Source organism: Sceloporus occidentalis, unplaced genomic scaffold (assembly GCF_023333645.1).
Source record: "Sceloporus occidentalis isolate IW3139 unplaced genomic scaffold, rSceOcc1.0.p SCAF_62, whole genome shotgun sequence".
Classification (NCBI taxonomy): domain Eukaryota; kingdom Metazoa; phylum Chordata; class Lepidosauria; order Squamata; family Phrynosomatidae; genus Sceloporus; species Sceloporus occidentalis.
The window spans coordinates 4,412,716-4,430,858 of record NW_028317042.1 but is presented as its reverse complement, the minus strand read 5'-3'; the positions used below and the strand labels follow the sequence as shown (position 1 = coordinate 4,430,858).

At 39.4% G+C, this 18,143-nt stretch overlaps 1 protein-coding gene across 1 annotated transcript; it reads left to right on the top strand.

Moving 5' to 3' along the window:
* The first annotated feature begins 10,596 nt into the window (after positions 1-10,596).
* LOC149287326 (ganglioside GM2 activator-like) lies at positions 10,597-17,759 on the top strand. Its single transcript, XM_089493094.1, has 4 exons — positions 10,597-10,707; positions 12,732-12,884; positions 16,869-17,051; positions 17,549-17,759. The coding sequence occupies exons 1-4, from the start codon at positions 10,597-10,599 to the stop codon at positions 17,717-17,719; spliced, it is 618 nt and encodes a 205-aa protein (XP_089349220.1). The 3' UTR covers positions 17,720-17,759.
* The last annotated feature ends 384 nt before the right edge of the window (positions 17,760-18,143 follow it).

The following is an 18,143-nucleotide window of genomic DNA, read 5'->3' as shown; positions in this document are numbered from 1 at the left end:
TTCTTTTAGAAATGAAGCACTTGAGGTTATTTCTGACTCTGGGACCTTGGTGCATCGCTGCAATAGGGTGCCCGGTTGTTGAAATGCCGCAGAAGCCTTAGAATGTACATAACGGCCGTGTGTTGCTTACTTGAAATAATACACACGTTTAGTCACTAAAACTTAAGTGGAGGTGTGATGAACAGTTACCTATAGATTAGGAAACGCTAAACCCAATGACATATGGAACAAGATCCTCCGTTATTATTCTACTCACTTAGTACTCTAGCATTTCTCTACAGTTCACCTACAAGTGTCTCTGATAATCTGTTTCTTCCACCAAGTAAGCCTGTATTGCTGTTTTGCCGGTAACTTTGGGGGAAAAAAAATATATATCTGCACAACTGCACTTTTGCTAATGGGAATATGCCACTAAATTAATATTGAACAGTGCCAAAAATAAAAGACACCAATACACTGGACTATCTGAATTACAAAATTAACAGAAAGAATATTGTTTAAAATGCTCCCTTTTTTTATTTATTTATTTTTTTTCTTGTGTTTTGGGCTATATGAGAATCTCTATACACTTGTCTTGATCTTTTCATTTGCTTGTCATTTTGATAGGACAACGTAGGGATGAAGATGTTTAAAGAGAACAAAAGGAGGACACCTTAGCTCCCAGTGATATAAGTACCCCAAAATGACTATGTTAAAACAACAACGAAGGGATAGAAATAACAAGCTTTACAAATCAGTGAGCGATGTATGTGGTAGGGAGCAATTTCCCTAAGACCCCTAAGAGAGTCCGGCAACCTAATCTCAAGGCGGTTATAATTCATTAAGAGTTTACTGGACTCACTTGGCCTCTTAGGGGCAATTTCCTCAATCTGCCCTTAACTACATACCTCCGTTAATTTGTTCCGCCTGTTTTTTAGTCCCCTCCCCTTCTTTGTTGGTTTAAACACCATTATTTTGTGGCAGTTTCTAAAATTGTTCAATATGCTGATGAAAGTTCCATTTTATTAGAGTTAAGGACTTCTGTTTTGTGTCTCTGATTTATGGCGAGATCACTTTACAGGTCCAAATACTCACCGTTTCTCATTAAACTGCTAAAAGAACAAAAATTCCCGGATTTTTTTTTTTAATTATTACTGTGTGAGAAATTAGCTGTACACTAAGTGACACCATTTTAAATTGTGTTTTTAGTATTTGTTTTACAGGCAAAAGGGTTTATTTGGACGATTACACACATTGTCTGGAACATTATGCATTTCATTTGGTTGGATTTTTTTTCCCCCTGATCTGCAACAAATAAACTCTTCCAATAAATTGCCAAGTCGTTTCTTCTTCTGTGAGTTTGCAAAAGCCACCTAATGCTAAGGAACTGGGTGAGCAGACAGGTGGAGGTTGCAGCCATTTTCATAGTGTGGCATTTTTGGAGGCATTTAGGCCATATCCATGGCAGCTATGCACCCCAGGCCAGGTAGTCTTAATGGAGTCAGGACTGGCTCTAACCATATATGTCACATAGGATGGCAAATCACAGGGCAAACACTATGGTTGGCACCCAAGAGAATTTGGGAAGCCATTTAGCAGGGCTAGTTGGGGAGATCAAAGTGCCTCTGCAAATTGCTCCATGAAAAAAACACAAGGAAACAAAAGTTGGCACCTCCTTTCAGCACAGACCTCCATGTCAGAACCCTAGGTGCTCCATGCATGGTAGGGTTGACAGGGGCAACATTGCCACTAACCCCCATTAGTCTTCTTTTACCCTTCTTCTCCTCCCCTTCATGTTCTGCCATCTGGACAGGATTTCTGCTCCCAAGCTATTTGCCAAACTTAGTCACTGTGTGTGACTTAAAATGGTACCCTACAGGCATCTAGTACAGGACTGCTTTATTTGAGTCTTTGAGTCTTTAACCCCTTCGTGACAAAGGCTGATTTTACTTTTTGTACCCTTCGTGACAATGGCCGTTTTAACATTTCTGCGATGCTCGTGTTTAGCTGTAATTTTCTTCTTTCCCGTTTACTGAACGCACACACATTAGATATTGTTTTTTTCAGGACAAGAAGGGCTTTCTTTATATGACATTGTTTTGATTGTATCATATTATTTACTATTAAAAAAAGTATAAAATATGGTGAAAAATTTAGAAAAAAATGACTGTTTCTAACTTTTAGTTGAAAAATCTTTTACTCATCTATAAAAGGTAATAAAAAAACCTGCTAAATAGATTCTACTATTTGTCCTGAGTTTAGAAATACCCAATGTTTTTATGTTTTTTTGCTTTTTTCTGCACGTTATGGAGCAATAAGTACAGGTAGCGTTTTGCTATTTCAAAGCCATTTTTTCCAAATCTGGTAATTCTTCCCCCCATGTGCCATTTCGGGTATCTTTGAAGCCGGCCAATGCAATTTACCCCATCAAATCATATATTTTTGAAAACTAGACAGCCCAGGGTATTCCAAATGCTGGTATTTTAACCCTTTCCAAGCACTTATTCTACCATCAGCCTTTGTCAAACTTTATGGTAGTCATTTTTTTGCATTTGTTTTTTCACACATTTTACTTTAGGTATGAATAAACAGGTTCTGGTATATGTCACTATCATAAAACACCCCAATATGTGTTTAGCAACATCTCCTGAGCGCAGTGATACCCCACATGAATGATTTTGCCTGGCTGTTCAGGGGCAAAAGGGCCACATTTGGGGCATGCACATTTTTCAATGTTGAACTTTGGCATTTGGGGATCCACTGCCCATCCCCTATTTGGTACATCTTTGAGCCGGGCCATTTCGGTGTGCCCAACAAAACGATATATTTTTGAAAACTAGACACCCCAGGGTATTTTAAATGCTGGTATTTTAACTCTTTGCATGCACACATTTTACCACCAGCATTTTTTCAAAGTTTGCAGTAGTATTTTTGTGTGTGTATTTTTCCCACACACACCTACTTTATGTATGAATTTACAGCTCCTGGTATATTCCGCTGTCACACGACACCCCAATATGTGTTCAGCAACATCTCCTGAGTACAGTGATACCCCACATGCATGGGTTTGTCATTTTTGGGGGGAAGTAAAAGGCCACATTTGGTACGTGTGCATTTTTCTAATTGGAAATTAGATGTGTGGCCATCCTTCCCCCCCGTGTTAATTGGGACCTTGTTGAACCCGGCCAATTCAATTTACCCCATCAAATCATACATTTTTTAAAAGTAGACACCCCATGGGCATTTAATATGCCAGTATTTTAACTCTTTCCATGCGAGAATTGTTTTAAGCTAATATGCTAATTTTAGGACTTGCTCACAAAAATATATTTTTTATATATATATATATTTTTTTTGCCTTTTTTTTTTATTTTTTTAACATTTTTTTTCAACTTGAAGGTTCCCCTGATAGTGACATCAGTGGGAAATTATTTTTACATTTTACTGGTTTTTTACTATTTTGTTTCTAATTATTATTAATTTTATTTTATTTTTAATTTATTTTTTCTAATCACACTGTGATTAGAAAGCTGAGCTCCATTGACTTGCATGGTTGAATGCAGTACCTATATTCAACCTGCAAGTGGAGCCAGAGTTCTCTAGAGGGTCTGGAGACTGTCTAGCGAACTTTTTAGACTTTATTGTTTTTCTTTATTGAATTTTCCCGGACCGCCGCCATCTTGCTGATGGCGAAGATCACCGGCAGCTGCGGCTGTGACCGCTCTCCGGAGCGGTCACAGTCCATCCAAAGGTAAGTGTTTGGTGTCGCTGGATGCTTCCTGATCGAGGCATTCCAGTTGATCGCCTCCTAAACGCTTTTAAAACGAAGTATGGCGGATGTTGACGCCCCGGGGAGGGGCCAGAGATGGCCCCTTTGTGCCGATAATGGCGTTGCTGAATGCCTCGAGGTCGAGGCATTACAGCAACGCCGTTTCGGTGCAGAAAGCGAAAATAGATCGCTTTCTGCACCCGTTTAATGACGTGCCGGTCCTGGCACGTCATTTGTCGTTATCGACTTGAATTTCCGTGACGTGCCCGGACCGGCAATTGTCATCAAGGGGTTAAAGCAGGAGAAAAGGGACAGACTAGATGGGCCAAACGCATCTCATCTGCTGTCAAATTCTAAATTTCTATTGTTGATAGGTCAAGGTAGCCAGAGAAAAAAGTTGGTTAGACTTGTTATTTGTGCCAAATCCTGCCAAAGGTTTAGTGTCCCTGACATAAAAAAGTCCCTTATCTTTAACCAACTCAAAAAAAGTGCATTCATTTCAAAGTAAAATGCAAAATATATAGGTAGTTTTAATATATATATTTTTAATTATAAATTTTGTATCCTGGATGGTCTGGAAGGAGAGTTAATAATGGCAATGTTATTATTCTGACTGAAAAACTTTTTGAAATGTAGTTCCATACACCTGGTGGGTAGCTGAGGATGCTTAGAGTTGCTGTGTAGCTGAAGGGCCAAACCTTACAAATGTCATAAATACATATTTATCCATCTACTTTAAAATGTATTCCCATTCTGCATCATATTTATTAAATTATTTATTCAAATTAATATACATATACGTTTCTGCCATCGTAAGAAAATACTCTCCTACTCGATCCTTACGTTCTTCCCATGGGCTAAGGCTCTCCTCACTTATCACCTCTTCCTTTTCCCGTCTATAAGATTTCACTCGGGCTGCCCCCGTATCTCTGGAATCTACTCCCAAGGAACCTTCAGCTTTCACCCTCCCTCCCACCATTCAAGAAACATCTCAAAACCCACTTCCTAAGAGAAGCCGCGCCATCTTAGCTGCTAGAACTTCCTTGTCATCGATACAACCACCACACTACCTCTCACCCGTCTCTGTGCCTTATGTTTGTCACCCCATTCCCTTGCGAGCCGAGCTCTCTCGTCTTAGTCTGTCAATTCTCGTCTTGTCATACCCCTTGAATATATGTATTGTATTAAGCGCTGCGTAAATTGTTGGCGCTATATGTTCCAGTTTTTCCACTGGAGTTTCTCATGGTGAAAAGTGAAAGGCCGTCTGCACCGGGGGCCGGAGACACAAGGATAGCCCAGTTGCCAAGGGCATTGGAAGATCAGCGCAGGAAAAGGATTTCAGTGGAAAGAGTTATTTTTATCCTGACTCTCTAATCCACAAGAGGAACTGATAAAAGTGAGCAGTTGTCATACCTCAGTGGTGTGGGAGAGAAACTTCAAAGAGACAAATGTATGAAGAGAAACGCATGTATACACAGTCCGCATTAAACCTTTATATGGAAAAATGAAGAAATACATAAAGTATTTCCGTAAAGTCATATATATCAGAAACAACAGCAAGCCTGTAAACGAAGTACAATGTAAACGAATAAATACACAGAATTAAGTAGTGGAAGCAAAACAGGAAGAGATCCTTGAAGCAGCCCCTTTATCAGGGGAACAGCATAAATCGGAGTTAAAAATGCATCTCCCCATAGAGTTGGATCATCCTGGGCATGGTAATTTCTGTCCTCTATGTAAAAAGCAGTGCATTTAAAATGTACCCTGGTCGAACTTGTAATTGTAATAGAACTTGATTGTTTGGCTTGGCTCTATCTGGAATATAATAGTTTGTTTATCTTACAATAAAGATTAGACACATTTCTTGGCGTCTCCCAACATGCCAACAGCTCTTAGCTTTATGATTTTTTAAAGCAATGTCATAATCCCTAAACTCCAAAACTTCTAAAGGTCAACGCTATGGGAGGCAAATATTGTTCATAATCCTATATAAACTTTGATCTGTAGAGGATTCGTGGGGGGAAACTATTTTATCTTGTCAATTGTGGCATTGTTGTTCACGTTTAAGGTGAACTTGACATTATCTGTGTGGCCCAATGTGCAGAATCAAACCAGATATCTGACTGTGTGGTCAACAGGAGACCTAAACATTGTGAGTTTACCGAAATGCACTAGTATTTATTTATAAACTAGCTTAAAATTAGAGTTATGAGATGAAATTTTATTTCCAGCATTTTAGTTGACTTAATGGGCTGTCTGAGATGTCATGATAGTATTTGTGATCTTCAATACATACAAAGTCAGTCATTGAGACTCAACACACTAATACTTTAGTATATAAGCACTTTCCATGCGGTGGTGCATGACTGTTCTATGGATGGGACAGCCTTGGGACAGGCGAAACTAAGGTTGCCACCTGGCCAGTGATCAAAGCTTTGAAGCTGGTGCCGGCGTAAGTAAAATACTGGCAATGCAAAAGTGAGTCCAATAAATGTAACAGGTGCTACTAATTACGTATTAGCAAATACAACAAATAGTTTATTTCATTAAAGTACAAATGTCAGGGGCTCTGAAAGTAAAGCAAGTCTTCCTTACCTTAAGTAGAACTTTATTAAATGTAATAATAGAAAATTACCATGCAAATGACAATTTCAGTGCCTATAAGAATTTACCTCTACAGACAAGCAAGGGTTATATTATAATTTAGGGCAGCTTCTATTGCAGGCACTGTGTACACGACACCCTCTCCCCTGTCTCACATACTGACCTCCCTGCTCCCCCTCCTTTTTCTCTTCTTCCACCTCTCCTGTCAGCATGGTCTCTGCTTCTGCAGAGAGAGATCAGCAGAGACCAGAATATGGCTTGAGAAAGTAAGTTAGCAGGTGCAGGAACGAGGCAGGGGGAGAGTGCAGGGGGCATCTCCTGTATCTTTGTTGTACGACCTTAATAGATGCTAGTGGTTTTTCATTTTTGTTTCATTTTCAGTTCTGTCGAAATCCAGAAGGCTTTTTTTATTTGAAATCAAACTTCCTTGCCCCAAAATAAGTCACTTTGTGGCCCTTCCTTGTCCCCTAGTGCTGTCTGTGCCCCCTCGCTCTCCCACTAGGTCTTTCTATGCCCCCTGATGGCAAAGTTTACCTGAAATAAATTGCACAACAGATAAGACCCATTCAGTCCATCTAGGCTGCCTGTTTTATCTTTTATAAAGGCTCAAACCTTACCCAGTTCTTGGTTTTGTCTTAGTTCAGAAGAATTCATGGCTATGCAATTCTTAAATTCCCTCACTGTGTTAGCCTCTACCACTATCTACCACCCTCTCTGTAAAGTTAATCTTGCTGGCATTAAGTCAAACTTCCTTACATAAAAGAAAAGTAAAAATATAAGAGGTTTTATGTGCCTCAAGCTACTAGTTCCCCAAGAAATATTCCCCACAAATAACAATGATTTAAAAAGAAAGAAAAATAATGTTGCCTCGCTCAGCTGCCCTAAAATATTATAGAATCCTCAGTTTACCACAGGGGTGAAAGGACGGGACTAATCCGATGTATCATGTATCCCTGATATTTTTACTTTTATTTTATGTAAGGAAGTTTGACTTAACGCCAGCAAGATTAACTTTACAGAGAGGGTGGTAGATAGGAGGAACAGCTTCCCAGCAGAAGTAGCTTGAGCTCAACAGAACCCCTGAGAATTTAATTTGTATTTTCTTCCTCTTATTATAAATCGGTGTTTTGTTTGAGGTTTTTAAAGACACTATTAAAAGTTTAGTTTTAGAGTTATTTCTGGTGGGATTTCTTTCAGTAATGATATATGTGGCATTGGAACGGTAAACTATTGCCTTTTTTGTCTTTTGCTGTATATAACCTCTTGCATCCTAGACTTGATTGTCCCCTGAGGAGTTCTCTGCTAATACTTAATAAGCAGAACCTTTATTGGACTCATGAATGCTTAACACGTCAAACCTTAAGTGTATTTTCTGGGAACATTGCCAAAGCAGGCACACAAATGGAATTTTGGAGGTTTTGTCCTTTGTTTATGTTTTTCACACAAAAAATTGGCAAGTCAAGTTATAATTATTCTGGATGGGGCTTCTTGCAACAGTGTTGCCTCAGGGCCCCACCTGAGCTTCACCTGCATACAGGGGCAGATGAAGGACCTCTATGACTCCATTAAAAAGGACCTCCATGACTCCATTAACTTTCTCACATCACTATGAAGAGCCAACACTAGCAAGTTCCTCCAGCATGAGTAGTTAAGCTGGCCCCGGATAAAGTATAAGGAGACTATAAGGAAAGCATGCTGATTTAACTCTGTATTATACAGGGCCAGCCAAGCTCTTCCTACAGCAGAAGCTCACTGGGGCAGAACCATCATAATTTATAGCAAAGTCCAACTCTCCTGTCAACTCTCCCTTTACAAACATGCCCTTCATTTGACCATCTCCAAGTTCTTCCCCCTGGGCTTTTGGCAAAAAAGAGATCTGATTTATATATTTATTAACGTCAAGTAAATTCTTCCATTTCTGGTGAAACTCTCACTTGTATATTTGCTCAATTATGTTCTTGGTTCTTGGCAAGGGAAGTCTCTTGGCTCGCTTTTATCTTCATTTTCTGTTTGGTGTTTCAATAGAATGGTTTTGTTTGATAGTTTAATGAGTATTTGGCACCATATCTCCTAAATCTGTGACCTTTCCGTGCCATTGGGGTGTTATGTGACCCGACATGGAAACAAAAATGAGCTGACTCTGAATCTTTTCAAAATATTAACCCTTCAATTTCCTATCATGAACCAAAGGCTGGTTGATTAGGGCGATTACCCCTTTTTATAGATAAACTGTAGTTTGAATACTAAACATGTTTTGCAGTAGTTGGAACCCAGCTGCAAAACCAAGGAGCCAACAGTCTATCTTAGTATGATCTTTGGGCATCCAAGACCATGCACAGAAAAGGCATATTGAAGGAACAACAGAAAAACTCAATTTTCCTAAAGAATATATTAATAATTATTTTGTTTATGCTTTTCCACTGGATCACTGTCCCTCGTTATTTGATGGGTTCTTAGATGTCTTCAATAATAACAATCCTTAGCCAACTCCAAGGAATTCAAGTGTCTGGTTAAAATCATTTTGCTAAAACATAAACACATTCAAATTGATGGTGTTCTAGGTAATGTATTAGACGTATCATTTTCAGTGACGAATGCAGAGGCTTTGATAAAATGTATGTAAGAAAATCCCTCTTTGGAAGACATCAATGGTCTGTTTAAATATATATATATATATATTCCATGGTTTTTTTTCATATAAAAATAATATACTATTTAGGAGTTTAGTCTCTAATGATGTTTTGGGCTTAAAATGCAAGACTCAGTAATTTAAATTCAGCTAAACACAGAAATGTTAGAATTTTTTTTGAAATTACATTTTAATTCTATTGTATTTACTTTTAATACATTTGTGTTTTATCAAGATGAGAAAATAACCAACATTTTTGAAGGTCCCTCCCGATTCCTTTGTATAGTTTTATGTTAGAGACAAATAAAAACTTAAAACATAACCTTTTAACAACTATAAAATGTAATTAAGTATTTTATATTTATTAAAGGTTACTTTTCAAAATTATGTTGCTCTCTAATATAAGGCTATATACATTTTTTATTCATGCCTAGCAAGAAAGATGATTTATTTAAAGGCCCTCACTGATAAAATAAACTTTATTGGACAATGAATTCAATTCAACATGGTTTTTATTACAACCATTGGTGCAATATTTTGCTTATTTTTGTTTATGCTGTTTACATTGGATGAAGACATCCTTGGAAAAATATTTTTGATGTCATGTCTGGGCTGGAAATGACCTCAGAGGTCTGAATGATTATTAGATTTAAGTTGGTTAGGTCAGTTAGCTAACCTAAGCTTGTCCCATCATTTCCATGTCAATGGTCGAGCATCCTTCCATGGAGGACATCATTGGAAAGATACTTTGTGATGTGATAAACTGCCGTCTAGGCTGGAAAAGCCCTCAGTTGTCTGAATGATTATTAGATTTAAGTTAGATATCTCAATCATCTAACGTAGACTTGTTGGGGACTAACGTTTCCTCTTCGATGGTTGTGGTTACCCCATAGACAGGGTGTTTACCTGTTCTTTAATGGTGGTATGCAGGGAAGTTAGGGTAATTTCCAAAGGAAGGAAGTTATAAATATCCTCGCTTCTAATGTATTCATACCTATTGTAGCCCAATTATAAAGTCTATAAACTATGTGACTTATTATGTCATAGCACTTGTTGTTTAGTGTAAAGTGTACATCAGATGTTTCGGAATTTTTGCAGTAGTTTCACATCATTTTGGTTTTTCTGGAAACATTTGTTTTTGTTTTTTTTTACAGTAATCAGTTTTTTTTCCCCGACGAGTTTAAAAAGAGTCTGTACTTTCTGTCTATACCAACAGAGGTCAGTACAAGTATCAGCATTCGGTGACAGCATTAAACCGTTCTCTGCTTCAAGCAACTCTCCCACAATTCTCTAGGTTGCACAATGAAAACATTACGACACAGCCTCATGATCGGGCTTGCCTGTCATGTGATTGGCTGCGTCGCTGCTTGCTTGAAGGGAAGGAAGGCACTGAAAAAACAAAAAGAAAAAAACAAACATTGGTTGCGGAATGTGATCTCTTTAATTTCCAGTTTTTGCCTTAATCTATGATTGCCATCAATCTTATCTGCTGATAAGCTTTTTCCTAGTGTTTGCTGTGCGCGCCTGTGTCTGTGTGTGTGTATGGATATCTATTTAAAAGGATCAAGCACAAGAGTAATAATCGAGTCGAGGTCGTAGTACATTAGCTGTAACAATGGTTCGTCTCACTCTATGTTTCCTGGTTGCGTTTGCAGCTCTGGGATCATTTACGTCGGAAGCAGCTGTAAGGCGGCCGCTGAATATCATTCCATGGAGACTCACCACGGTAAGCATTACTGCAGGGGTTGGTGTCGCTTGGAAAGGGGTCGAGGCAGCGAATTGCTTGTAAAGTCCGATCAGCCAGAAATGTACTCATCAGGAATTCACTAATACAAATAGCTTTACCGTTCTACTATTCCAAACATTAGCAGATTGCTGCAGTAATCCTGTATAGATATCACCGTTCTAGATTGTCTAACTAAGCTTTTTCAGAGATTTTGGATAGAACCGTAATGAACCGTAATGAGTTAGTGGCGCTGCTAAAGAGTATTAACTGAAAAATATATTTCCTTAATTCGTGTTCATTGTCTAAATATTTTGTGCCAGTATTAAAATGTTGCATTAGGTAAGGAGCCCTGATCTTAAACCTATATAACTACCTACGGTAGTACTTTCTTCCTCATGTTTGGAATCATATTAGGTAAAGGCGGGGAACCCATGGATCTCCAGAGATTTTTGTGCTTTCATCATCTGGAAGGCTATAGGTTTCCTATCTATGGGTGCAGGTAAAATGCCATTACATACCCCCAACATTTCAGCTGTCCAAATGTTCTGTTGGTGGTCCGGTGAGAGGTTGGGCCAGTCCAGGACCATCCATCCACCTTACCTACTAACTATGCATTGAAGCAGAACATCAGGATATGACATCATATTGTGACGTACAGCTTCAATATGTTACAAAATAACCACGAGGGAGCTGAAATGGATGTCTATGCTGCACTATTTTACTTTTTAACTTTAAATCACAGATATCTGGCCTATAAATCTGTTGTTCAAGAAGCCCCTAATTTCAACAAAGCAATATAGAATTTAACGACAGAGAAAAATATGGACATGTTTATACCTAGAAATGACCTGTAATGCGTTGACCCTTAGAATTTGACGGCAAAGAAGAACCATCGAGTCTGGCCATTTTCCGTAAAGACTCAAACCTTAACCAGTCCTTGATTTAGCCATGCATGTTACCTCTGTGATAAGCCACCACCCAACTCTGCAATAATGGAACCAAATGGTTCTAATAATGGTTTTCAGAAAACAAAACCCTTGTTGTGACTTGTCTCCGTATGTGAGTCACCTCTATTCAGGCTCGGATTTAAAATATAATTTACTAGTTAAAAAAAATACTCCTTGGGATTCTGGGATATCATAAGAGCAGAGCATGGAGAAGTCCATTTGCCCAGAAATGGACGTCTTTTACTACATATGTATCCTTGGTACCTTTGCTTACGTAATCATGTTTACATACATGGCAACTTCACGTCTCCGGCTATCCGGCCAGGACTGCACACTGACGTCAGCGGGCGGTCCGGCTGACGTTGGTGGGCAGTCCCACTGACGTCGGGGGAGTTCCCGCTGACGTCGTCGCCGCTCCCGCTGATGTCGGGGGAGTTCCCGCTGACATCAGGGGCGTTCCCGCTGACGGCAGCGGGAAACACCCCCATTTCAATGAAAAAATGGGTGGGGAGCGGGACGTGTCAAGACCCCGCTCCCGCGACCCGGATGATTCGGGTCTTTACCCGGAGAACCGGAGGAGCAGCGTTCACCCCGCAATCTCCGGGTCAAACCCGGAGAGTTCCCAGGTATGACTATACACCTGTAGGCATTAGAATTGACAGACTAAGACGAATCAATACATTAGTTAAAGACGGTTTTGCTCGCAAGCCTACAATCTATTAGTTACTTATATGTTCTAGCTATGATATATTAGCCCAATCTACTTGACAAACTGTTGCTCCTTATTACATTGCATTGCAGTAGACAATAGAATGGATCAGTCTTAATCACTCAGCAGGATGCTCTGACTAATGAAACTCTGTAGAGGAACAGACCTTATTAGCATTGCCATAAAGCACTGGGACAAAATAATATAAAATCAGGTTTTTATCAATGCTGACCTACATTACTGTATACAGCGCTGGATTTTATGCTCAAGTATTTTTTTTCCATGCAACTTCTCCTTTGAAGTCCTCCTCATTTGTGATGCAGGAGAAGGCAACTTAACCAACATCTTTATTTCTGCTTTTCTTGTAGGTTAATGGTTTCTCCTGGTCTAACTGTGACGCAAAAAGCCTACCTGGCAAAATCAACAGCCTTTCGGTCAGCCCAGACCCAATCAACATCCCTGGTGATGTGTCCCTCTCTGCAGTCCTATCCACTAAAGTGCCCGTGGCGTCCCCTCTTAAGGTGAGTACTTTAAAATGCATTCTTCATGGTCCTCCTCCATGATCCAATAATTTTTGGCACCGATTGACCGCTTGAAGCATCCAGTCAGTGTCAGGAAAGCACTTACATTAAAATCAATGGGAGCTCTTTCTGCGCATGCGCATGGGGGTCTAAACAGACCTGCACCCACCATGTTCCAAGGTCTCCAGCAGATGGCTTGAGATAATTTTATCAAGTGCATGAAGATGTGTTTGGCTGAGCACATCTCCTCCATGGAAAACAACTGGGGGGGACAAATACATTTGGGGGGATTCTGCAGACTCCACCTATACATTTCAATGGGGACCATGAAGCTATCATATGCATTAAAGTGCATATAATGGACTAGAGTGTCCCCTTACGTAAAGAAGTACTGTTTAGTTATATCTTTAATATAATTGAATAAAGAATGGGTCGCAAATCTCTTCATGTAGTGCGACACCTGAAGACTAACACTGAGGGATCTGGTGGCTGTTGTGGCCCAGGTACCAGCACTTTTCACTAGAACTGAAGGACTGAAGTTCAAGGCTTCTATTAAAAAATGCATGGTCTTTTCTATAAGAAACCTGAGTATCAGATGTTAGACCAAGAACGGGGCTGAGCTGAGCATTAAAATTGGTCCCGGCACTTTAAGGCTAGTGGCCAATAAATTACATTTATGCATCTGGCTGCCACACACCAAACAATGGGATCTACCCAACGAATGACAATAAAGGTGCGTGGAAGGAGCCATTAGACACCAGCCCACCGGGCATTTAGCCCTGGCTCGGAATATACATGATATACAATATACTTGGGCAAAGAAGAGGTCACGGCATTGTATTTCACGCCACTGGTAAATCCAGCTGTTAGAGGAAGGTTTCGTTGACTTAGTTATTGTCAATGCTTTTTCACAGGTGCCCATACACACGTGTCCAATCCTCTCACCACCTCCATAAGTATTGATATCTGCCTGCCAAATGCGATTTGATCCATACATTTGCTAGCAATGTGATGCAAGGGTCGATTTTTTTTTGCAACATTTCTGCAGAATTGCTCACAATGGCTTTTTAATGTCTATTACAACTATTACATAGTAAGCGTTTGGTGCACAGAAATATCTATTATTACCATTAATGTGCGCTTAAGCATGATGCCTTGACATGCATGTTAGATTTGTAATGTGCCGAGAGGCCGGCAGTTATGTTTCACCTGAAACCCATAACCCATGTGATTGCCATGCTCCTGTTTAAAAAGAAATACAAGGGTTGTTTTAGATATAGGCCCTTTGTCACGGTCAGGACTACTTGCCAAGCCGTGACTGTGTGGAGGGCGTGGGCATGAAGGGGTTAATAGCACCAGGCCTCTGGATTTACTAACTTCACCCCTTAACAAGGCATAAGTTACACCAAATTAACCCCCAAATCCTGCCTGTATCCCCCCAGGTAGTCTGCCACCACTCACGATTTTGATACCGGATTTGTGAGAAATCCGAATTAGAACCTTTATCTCTATATATATCAACCCACCCCGGGCAACTAACATATATATATATATATATCCTGTAAAACTTAATAACAATATGGTAACGTGTTATCCTCTCTTAGGGTTTGTGGATATCGATACTAGAGCCCAAAGACAGACTTGGATTATGAATATTTTAATAACAAAAAGACAAAGATTACACAGTGCCAGAATTACAAAAAACAAGACATACAAAATAAAAGTAAAACAGCAAACAGTTCTTAAAAACAATGGGACTTAAACACAGGACCCTCACTCACGAGTTTCTCCAATAAGTAGGCCTGTGGGAACTCCTTAAGTCCAGATGGTTTCTTACGATGTTGTTCCGATCAGAGTGTATCATGGAGTTCTGCTTTGAGGTCGCTGCTTTGTCCCTAAATCAGACTTTTGCAAGCAAACGCCCCTCTGACCACATGACTGATTATATGACACCATCTCCAAGAATCGGGTCCCATCTTTGATGTGCCAATAAGTTATGGTGGGGTAAAGGTGATGTAAACCCCCCTCTTAAGATAGGAATGGAATTCCTATAACTCAGGGTCCTTATCTGTTAGGCCATGAATCACCACAGGGGTCCTTTGGGAAGATGACACCTCTAGCCAAAACAGATACAGAGGGCATTCACAAAGAAACACATCAACCTCAGATTAACTCATTGAATGCTTAAACAAAGAAACTAACCACCTCTGCTGGGTTACCCTTCCATGCATCCACTACGTTATATGAGTTAATCATGACACCCTTGCCCTGAGCAATGCCAATATGGGCATTTTTTTATATTTAAAAGCCCTGAGTTGTTTTGTTATCTTTTACTATGTGTTTGTAATTTCTTCAGGTCAAGGGCCTTCTTTTAAAATCATAGATATACATAAAAACATAATAAATATTAGAGATAATATGTAAAACCCCCCAAAAAACGATACTATGTAATTTTGCCTAGAATGTCTTCTACACAGTAGTTGGCACAGACCCAGTTTATGTTTGTCAACATCCTCTGATTACAGTCATACTCCAGATACATATTTTTATATTGTCAAGAGGTCCACATCCATACTTTACATATTACCCTATTTTATATATTTATTACTACCAGTTTGAGGGGATTAAAGTCGTGATTTTATATTAATTATTATTTGCAGTGGCAGGGCAGCATGGAGAGCAATCAGAGATATCTGATGAGTCTTTCCATCCCCAAGTGAACTTCCGGTGGGTGTCAGAATGGACGCTTTACCGGAAGGGAAAGCCCAACAGCATGGTTGGGCATGCCTTGTATAATTGCGTATGATGACATATAGTTGGTGGGGAGGAAGCCAGCAATGGCTTCTGCCAACATGGGGGAGTCTAGGCACCCAACAAAGTCACCACAACAAAGTCAAGATGTACTGGTACCCTCCTAATGGTCTTGGCACAGCTTTCAAAATAACGGCCTACATATATTTAGTGACCATTCCCTGCAGCCCTTACATCAATTCTTAATTCCAGGGCAGTTCTTTATTCTTTCCTATTTGGTTGATTGAAGGCCTCTAAAAGGAAACACCTTGCAGCACGAAGGTCTGATTTTAAATGGTCGGACAGTATTACTTCTTTTTCGAGGGGCTAGAAAGTATCTCTAGTGTTTGTGCCTCGAGGAGCCTGAAACTAGGTCACGTTCCCCAGCTGATAAACAATCGTACATTCAGTTCTTCATTTCTTAGAATCTAAAAAAAAAGGCAACCAATTCAATTCGAGGAAATGAAATTAGAAACGGGATTCCTTGTACTGTTCAATATCCAAGAAATCTGCAATCATGTTTTCTTGTCATGCAACACAAAATCAGGCAGTGATAGGTTGTTGCCATAGAAACGGCATAAGCTATTGAAACATTTCTGTGTGTCTTTATGTGATTAAACCTTAAGAGGAAAAAATAAAATGGCAATTGTCGGGGTCGTAGTTATATTCCACAGGTGGCAGAACACCGTGACGGTGCAGAATGAGTTAATTTAGAAGGTTTTGTATTAAATAGAAGAAGAAGAAGAAAAAGTACAATTTAAAAAAAAAAGTCTATTTCTACATATTTTAATCTGGGAGTTTTAAGAGGAGTTAATTGTAGGTTGGTTTGCTGGGTTTATTTGTTAGGTAGAGAGAAAATAAATTAATAAAAAGTAACAAAAAAAAATAAAAGGGGAAAAAAAAAAGAAAATATATCATTTTTAATGTGTCCCTTCTTTGCCATCTGAAATATCACGAGGAATGTATGTTTGTGTATCTTAATTTGCTTTAGGTTCTTAAAAACCAGTTCTTTTAAAAATAAAATGTACTGATACTGAAGAGGTTTTATGGACAAGTGAAGAACCCAAGAGGGCTTTTGATTTTGTTTTGATCTTTTTCCCAAATGGGCTTTTTAATCTGATTTTGGCTTTTATCTGGCATGATTATTTTATTGGTTTCCATTGAGTACCATATGTTATTGTGCTTTTATTCCAGATCACCATTAGTGCTGAGAAGGAGCTGCTGGGAGAATGGATAAAAGTTCCCTGCATTGATAATTTAGGCAGCTGTTCTTACGATGACGCCTGTGATATCCTGGACTCTCTAATTCAACCAGGACAGGAATGCCCCGAGCCTCTGCGCACCTATGGCCTGCCCTGCCGCTGCCCATTCAAAGCAGTAAGTTCTAGGTGTATCTACTGCCTTTTTCTCATAGAAATGCTTAGCTGGAGAACATGTCTAAAGAGCAGCTTTGGGGGTCGAACGACCCTTTCACTTGGGTCGCCTAAGACCATCGAGAAACACATATTTCACAATATATAATTACATAATTTTATGGTTGGGGGTCACCACAACATGAGGAACTGTATTAAAGGGTCGCAACATTAGGAAGGTTGAGAACCACTGGCCTAGAGAAATCAGCAGGAACAGTCCATTGGTTGCTATGGCGATCACACCACATTTAGCACTGGGCACCAGATTTGTTCCTTAAACACAACCGCTGATATGAACTCATCTTATGGAACATATTTCCAAAAATCACTTTTGGTTCAAAGTTTGCAATGAAAATGGTCACAAAAACTATGTTTCTGGTAGTCTTTTTAAATACTTTGCAAAATATGTAGGTAGTGTTCTAGAGTAAAGCGAATGAATCCCGTGTTCTTTCTTTTTTTTAGGGATCTTACTCTCTTCCCGGCACCACTATTAAAATACCAAATCTGTCTCTCCCATCTTGGCTTGCTACTGGCAACTACCGTTTGACTGGAGTCATGAGCCATGGCGATGAAGAGATCGGCTGTGCCAAGTTCACTTTCTCTTTGGAGAGCTCTTCCTCCTGGTGGTGGTAAAGCGACCCTCCCCCCAATATCCAGAAGAGGACATAGAAGATTCATATTCCCAAATGATTAACCTCGACCCTCTTTTGTCAATAACCAGCACATCCTTGTTGTAGAGTAACATATTCATTTAAGAAACAGGATTATGTGTGGATGGATTGTTATTGTTATTAAAATGTTTTAGCCCATTTGGTTGTGTTGGGTACCCTTCTGGTACTCAAGTGGCTCATGGCAATAAGTCTACTCACTGTCCCAATTTCGTTACGCTGCTAAAATTCTAATTTTCTGATTTTAACCTGACCCTTACGTAAAAGGGAAAAAAGTTTTTAAATAATGGCAAAAAAAAGTGTAAAATAAAGCTTTTCATCCATTTTCCATCATTTTCAAGCATCTGTGGTTGTTTTTATAACCAATATATATATATATATAGACAATA